The sequence below is a fragment of the Emydura macquarii genome, unplaced genomic scaffold, assembly GCF_026122565.2.
Source record: "Emydura macquarii macquarii isolate MOO-44397 ecotype Brisbane River unplaced genomic scaffold, CSIRO-AGI_Emac_v2 contig_1229, whole genome shotgun sequence".
In the NCBI taxonomy this organism is placed as follows: domain Eukaryota; kingdom Metazoa; phylum Chordata; order Testudines; family Chelidae; genus Emydura; species Emydura macquarii.
The window spans coordinates 1,955,235-1,962,717 of NW_027131366.1; the positions used below are offsets into that span (position 1 = coordinate 1,955,235).

A 7,483-nucleotide genomic window follows, 5' to 3' on the forward strand; every position below is an offset into this window, starting at 1 on the left:
GATAAACTTTTCCTTGTTGAATACCTAACTGACTTAGCCTTTCTAAAGTAAAACAAACCAGGCATTCACTGCAGTTCTGCAACTCTGAATAGCCTCTACTAAAAAAGAGTGTATCCGCTTGCATAGAAGGAAATGTCAGACACTTAAATGACTGCTCCCTCCCCCCACTCCTTTGTCATCAGAACATTAAATGTTACCTTTGCTTCCCTTTCAAGTCCCTGACAGGGAAGCAGGAAACTCAGTTCTGAGTACACAAGACATAATCACAGTTTTGTGGTTATAGTGCACCTCATAATGATATTTGTTTGTCTATATTGGGTAAAATGCTTGAAGGGAACACAGTATTATCTTTTATGCTAAAGCTGGTGACTTCTTCTGCACTTTCTTGAAAGTACTGTGTGGCCACATTTATTTTACTAATCAAGAGCTTTTAGTTTGGCTTTTAAAAATCTCCCCTTCAAACTTCCTATCTCTTCTCTCTTCCTTTCTTGGTCTAGTTGACCACAGGTCAGTCCTGATAACCCACCCTCAGTGCTGTCTGGTCTGTTCCAGAGCCCTCAGTAGTAGGTAGTGGCAGTTGTCTGACTCAGAGAGCTGTAAAAGAACATGCCCTAAATTGTAGAACCCAAAAATATCTGATTTTTTTTGGAGAGCCTCACTACCTTTATAATGTCCACATCCCGCTGAGGTACTGTGCTCTTTATCACAATAAACATGTAACTTTCCATTTTATCAGGACATCTTGTGCTTATGACATTTGAAATGAACACAGTTACAGGAGAGTTTCAGAGGCCATATCCTAGCACTAGTGATCATAATGTGAGCTTCCCCATTCTGAAAAAAGCCGCATTCCACACTTGTGCTGGATCTCATTGTGATCCTGTAAGATCTTGTCTACACTCGCAGTTATGCCAGCAAAACTTTGTCAGTCAAGGGTGTGAAAAACACACACCCCTGAGCAACAAAAGTTTTGCTGGCATAAGCGCGAGTGTAGACAGTGCTATGTTGGCAGGAGATGCTCTCTGCCGACATAGCGGCTGTGGCTCGTTTAGGTGGGTTTATTATGTTGGTGGGAGAGCTCTCTCCCACCGACATTAGGTGGCTATACTTGTGTTTATGCCGGCAAAACTTACATTGGTCGAGGGGTGTTTTTTCACACCCCTGAGCGACAATTTTGCTGATATAACCGTGAGTGTAGACAAGCCCTTAGTAACTATATTAAAGGAAAACATGGGTGTGTCCTTTCTAGCTATTTTAATTTGGAGTGAATGATAACTTGTGCATGATGTTGCAGTTAGCAGGCTTTGTCACTTCATCTTGTCACTTGATTTGCAGGGCTGCTTTTAATAATCAGTCTTGTTTTTAGAAAAAATGTGCACCACCACTGCTCTTTAGCACTGATTTGGAAAGGCTTGTTTAGGCTGAAACAGGCAGACACTACCACATAACACATGCAGACATAAAACATGGCCATAGGAAAAATGTACTGTGAGCAATTGGCTGTAGAGCTGGAAAAAGATGAATATAGCCGAATCCAATAACTTCATTCTTCAGAGAATATGATATTTAATTGGATGACATTCTCAGAAGACAATTTAAAGCTTAGACAGTGCTGTTTGTAGGCATGTCTTTGATCACAAGCATGAATATTTTAATGCATAGGAGATTATTTGGTGATCTTATGTACACAAGGGACCCAATCCTGCAGCCATCTGTCAGGCAAAATTCACACTGACTGCCCTGAGAGCCAAGATTGTGCATGCACAGTGTATTTTGACAAAAAGATCACATTTTAATCAGGGTTCTATTTACCTCAATAACTTTTATTAATGAAAGTGTGTGTGCGTGTGAGAGAGAAAGAGAGAGAGAGAGAGAGACTTCATTCTTTGCTCCACACTTTATTTCCTCTATTACCTGAATGATGTTAACAAATTGATTTTTCTCACATGATTATACGTGGTATGGGCACATTCCTTCACATGTTGTTCAGGCCACTTCACCTAGAAGGTCTCTTAGAATATGTGTTAACTACTTATACTAAACAATCTGTCCCACTTTCTATTTCATTGTGACTGCATGAGCACCTTTCCCAGACCTGCAGAAGAGTTCTGTGTAACTCAGAAGCTTGTCTTTTACATCCACAGAAGTTGGTTCAATAAAAAAATATTACTTCATCTACTTTATCATTCAGGCAAGAAGTCTAAAGTTCAATGGAATGCACAGTTAGGCCCTATCTGTTTTTTAATTACGTGAATTTAAATTAGGGTGACCACATGTCCTGATTTTTATAGGGACAGTCTTGATATTTAGGGCTTTATCTTCTATAGGCACCTATAAACCACCACCCCCTCCGCCCCCAGCCTGATTTTTCAAACTTGCTATCTGGTCATCCTACTTTAAATGCTTGTGAAAGCAATGGGCTACTAACCCTGGCTGCAAGGCATCATACAAGTTCTGTAGAGCCATCCCTGATCCTGATGAGTTCTGAGACTCTGTCCCGAGCGTTGACTTGCAGCACCAATGGAATTCAGAGATCACAAGTGACGCTCAATTGGCTGTATGTTGCAAAGTGGAGATATGTTTGTTGTTGCCTACAATGAGTCCACCAAACACCTAGTCACACTGTTCTGAGGCAGAAATTGAACTCAGTGTTTTAACACCCAGAGGCCAGACCAGGCGGCTAACTGACAGAATTTGATTAATTATATTCTACAGATACATGCTAGCTTTCATTATGTGCATTCACAATTGCTAGTCAGAAGGGGATTGGCTGAGGCTCCCAGTAATGTGATATGTATGACAACTCAGCTGTGATTTTTGTTTCTTACCACAGGTCTGGCTAAGCTCTAATAGCAGTAGTAGTGAAGCAGCAGATCAGTGGAAAGATGCAATCACAAATCCTGAAAAGGTTGTCATTAAATGGCATAACATAAATCCATCCTGAAGATGTTAGAGATGAATTCAGTACAGATATGGACTTGATACAAGAAACTCCTGCACTCTTAAAATGAACTAATGAGAAGAGGAAAATACTGCCTACTTGAATGTTTCAGGGAGTCTAGACTTGCATCACATATTGTTAACTGGAAAAAGCCAAAAGGAAAGGGATCAGAGCTTTCACAGAGTACTGCTGGCAAAATTAGTGAAACTGTACACTGAAGTCAAAAGCCACCTTGAGAAGTTAACTGCTGTTGCTGTATTTTTTTCCAAGCAGGATTATACAGTGTGGTCTGTAGGTAAATTAAGCATATCTTAAAGGGGGGGGGATTGCTATCTTTTTTTTGCATTTTAAACTTCTTTATAAAAGGCTGAAAAGGGGGTTTTATGGGTGTGTTTGGTTTTGTTTTGCGTTTTCCTCACACCAAAAAAGGGTCTTACCTCCTTTTGTTTTGGAAGCATCTATGGATGACTGGAGAACTGGTAGGGTTATGATATCTTTGACACCAAGCAAGTGAAACTGAACTGAAAGGAAAGTGGTGTTTATTCAGACAGTTCATAACTTTTTTGTGGGGCGGGAGAGGATAAGTAATGGCTAAATTAACAGGAGAAAAGATACCTTTGCTAAAGATGCAACATCACAACACTCCCATTAAGGGTTGAGAGTGCTCCCATCCTCTTGAGACCCTCTCAAAAGCAGGAAAATGCAGACCTGATATTCCTGATATTTCAGAGATGAAACAAAAGCAGCAGAACTTAAAACAAAGCCTCTTTTTAGGCCACTTTTTAAAAAGAACTCAAAGAAACTTGATTCTGGTTTCCCCCGCCCCATTGTTCTCTGTCACGGGCCTACATGTGAAGTCTTTAGTTGGGCAGGCTCACTTTGACATCAGTGAGAGTCTGCCCCAGTAGGTATTTCTCTTTTAGAGGCCCTTCATTAATATCGAGGCGTCACAAGGGTGCTGACTCCATTTGAACAGAATGAAAACGAACATCTCTGCATATGAGAAAACTTTGTTGGCTAGAGCCTCAGCGGTGGCCAAAGAGCAATTACCACAGCTAAGGAATGGGGAACACAAAAAGATCCTGGGGTCACCCCAAGTACCACTCAGAGTCCAAAGACTGCTCTACTCTGTGCCAAATGGCAGCAGCTGCAAAGGGCCATTACAGCAGCCAGGGACAGCTGTGGGGCAGGACCCTCTTTTTTCCCCAGCACTGCTGTTATTCTGACCTAAGGAGTGGAGTAGTGGTGTAAGAATTACTCTGGCTATTCTGTGCCATCCAAGGATTTTCCTATGCAGGTGAGGTCCTGCACAGGCTAGATCTGTTTTTTTTTTTTTTTTTAAAGGGCTGTTTTCTGCGGGTGAGATGGGACAAAGTGGCCAAAGCAAGGCCTGGGATTGGGGCTAGTGTATGTGGATAAATTTCTCCAGTCATATTTTTTTAAACATAAACCACTTCCTATCTAATCAATAATGTTGTAGTGTTTACTTACATTTCTTAAAAGCCAGACTAACCTGTACCATGGAACGAGCAAATATTTACTGATATAGAAGTGCTTATAAAATGGTCATAGAACACAGCAAACTGTAGGGCTCAAATTTTATTTGAGGCAGGCCGAAAGTGAGAGTAAATTTAATACAGCTATAAAAATCTGACGAGAATAACGATTTGGGGCATATCTTTATTGCAAATGGCACCAATAAGTATTAATTTTTGTGGTGCCACCTTGGGCACACCATTGCTAAATCTAGCTTCTTTTCATTCCAGATCTTCAAATAGCTGTTTGTTCAGAACAATTTTAGCGCCCTGGGATTTCATTTGATAAATAAGATGCATGTATAATATATACACATCTAAAACTCAAAATTCGTTCTGCACTCCTGCAACTATTTGAATGCTAAAAAATAAATCTACAAATAAGTATTTATACATTCACTCATCCCTTAACAAATTCCTTATTCGCTACCTATACAGTGCACAGACACAGTCTGCGTACTCTGTATTGATAGACAATAAGGAATAGCTAAACTTATTTTGTCTACCTTGAAACTCACTCACACATGATGGGTTTGTGCATTTGGATTTGAACAAGAATGTTTTTAGAATATGTTCTTATTAAAGGAGAGAGAGGCTGTGGGAAGGAACAGCTGAGGGCAGATAAAATAATCTAATGGAAAAACACCTGCCTTATAGATACAGCCCTGTAATTTTTGTTAACAGTTTGACACGGGGGAGGATTTTCATAAAATGGCTTTCCGGTTTTTTGACTAGTTATATTGTTGGCTGAAACTTTTAACATTTCAACAATTTTTCTTTGACATTTTGAACAAAAAAAAAAAAAAGGGGGGAGGGGGAGGACTGGGGAGATTGCAATGATTTTGTGTGTGTATTATTTCCACATTTTTGACCAGCTCTAGAAAACAACTAAAATACGGTTTTAATATTTTAGCCTTGGATCCTCAAGTTAGGAGACAAAGATTAAATCGTGCTCCCATTGATGTCAATTGCAAAATTCCCAGGGGGCTCAACTCATCCCAGGTTATAATCTTGATTATTTCAGATGAATTTGGCTGACTTCAATGAGAATAGGATCTCTCCTTAGCTGCTCTTTCTATACTCTCTCTATTTTAATATGTCCGATGTATCTCCTTTCATGATAACCGAAGTATTGTAAGCAGCACTGCTGAGTATCTGTTGCTTCATGCAGTCCTGATCAGCAGTCAGCATTATTGATATGGTAGGGAAGGAGAAGGGCAAGGAATGTTCCAACATCTTGGAAGTCACAGTTTATTACAAAGTCTTCGCTAAAGAGGAGAATTAGTAGTGTTTAAAATTATTTATGGTTGTCCTCAGACACCGAGCCTTGTTTAAAGCGTAAATGGTCATACTCCCTTCTTGCTAAGTTGACATTTTAATCTACACCTTTATGTGAACATTTACTCTTAATACATAGGTAATAAACAGAAGTGTGTTTACATCTGTGTGGGGTTTTTTTGTGGGGGTTTCTCTAATGCAGTGGTCCCCAAACCTTTTACCCCTACAGTCCCCCCTTACCTCTGTCCATGCCTCCCAGCTGGGTCTGGGGCCACGGTCAGGCCCGGGGGCTGTGGCTGGGAGTGGGGCCACCATTGGGGGGCTGCAGTCGGGGCTGGGAGCAAGGCCATGGGCTGGTGCTAGGGCTGGAGCAGAGCTTGGGACAGAGCAGGGCTGGGTGGCTCTCCCTCCCACGTGGGCTGGCCTGGGCCCTGCGGTGCCCCCCCAAATGTTCCAGGTGCGCCTCACAGTTTGGGGACCTCTACTCTAATGCTTACCAAGGCCTCATACTCCAGTACAATTCCTACATGTTTCTTTGAGACAATGTAAATGACCAAACTTCTTTCAGTTTGGTAATTTGTGAGGGGGTTGAGGTTTTTAATTAAAAAGTTGTATTTATATTAAAAGTGGGGTTGTGTGTCATCTCTGAATTTCTGAGCAGGTGCTCGGCTACCACAGTGGTAGTGTAAGTGTCTAGGCAAAATGTACTGATCCCCTTGCCTCACACTAAATGGCCCAGAGCTTTCACAAGCTGTACTTAAGGCTCTTTGTTAGTCTTTAAAGTGCCAGAGAACTCTCGTTGTTTTTGCTGTATACAGACTAACACGGCTACCCCCCTGGAACTATTCAGTAACAGTCGCATAACGTTCTTAGTGGCTAGGCAGATAAACAGAGCAGTGCTCTCCACTGTTGACATTAAGGAACATTACTTCTCTAAAGTAATTTAACCATCATGAAGTGGAGGTTTTATAACCTCATCTATGCGGAACTGCCTCGACAAGATTCAGAAACTAAATAAAATGCATGGAGGCACCATCTCTCTCCCCTCCCAACACAATTTCTTGACTAAGTCCTCAACAGCTTCCAGATCCTTAGCATAGATGAGCCTCTTAGCTACTGAATGAAAATCCAAGACTCTCTTTAAAAAGAAGCAAAAGGCATATTTTGGTGGGTCAGCTTTTTAGAGCAGCTGAGCCCCCACAGCCCTAACTGAACTCTGAGAGCTGTAGGTGCTCAGCAGCTCTGACAATCAACCCCGTATATTCCAAACTGTTTCCAAATTAAGCTTCCCTATGCTGTGAACTGGTTTAAACGTCTCCGTTCAACGGTGCTTTGTTCTACTCTGTTCTTCGTACATAGAAAGTAGAAAAATGTTAGCAATGTTACACATGCCTTTTTGGGCTTTCTTGATCTGTTGTAGGACTGCCCAGTCTACAATTCAAGCACAAAAGGATAGGATGTAAAAGCAACTATCTGACTCCCTTTTGTAGCAGAATATGCTACTACTTTGAAGGGTAAAGAGAACTCGCTGCAGGTTTCTTGAAACCATAATGTTCAGAAGGGGCGGGGGTTGGGGGGGGGGGGAGTGTGAGAGGCAGAGAAATTAGACAACAGAAGTGGATATCATGGGATGAAAATGCAGATTCAAAGTTCTGAGCAAAACTGAGGAAGAATCATGGCAAAAGTTTCAAATTGATGCTGATTTTTTTCCACCCTTTTATAGCCATGA

At 41.2% G+C, this 7,483-nt stretch overlaps 1 protein-coding gene across 2 annotated transcripts in view; it reads left to right on the plus strand.

The window, feature by feature from the left end:
* The window catches only part of TC2N (tandem C2 domains, nuclear), a 43,710-nt gene extending 40,392 nt beyond the window's left edge, over positions 1-3,318 (plus strand). For both annotated transcript variants that reach the window (XM_067547090.1, XM_067547091.1), the window contains one exon: positions 2,834-3,318. In XM_067547090.1, coding sequence (XP_067403191.1) covers positions 2,834-2,944 — 111 coding nt within the window. In that variant the 3' untranslated portion in view covers positions 2,945-3,318. The remainder of the gene's footprint in view (positions 1-2,833) is intronic.
* The last annotated feature ends 4,165 nt before the right edge of the window (positions 3,319-7,483 follow it).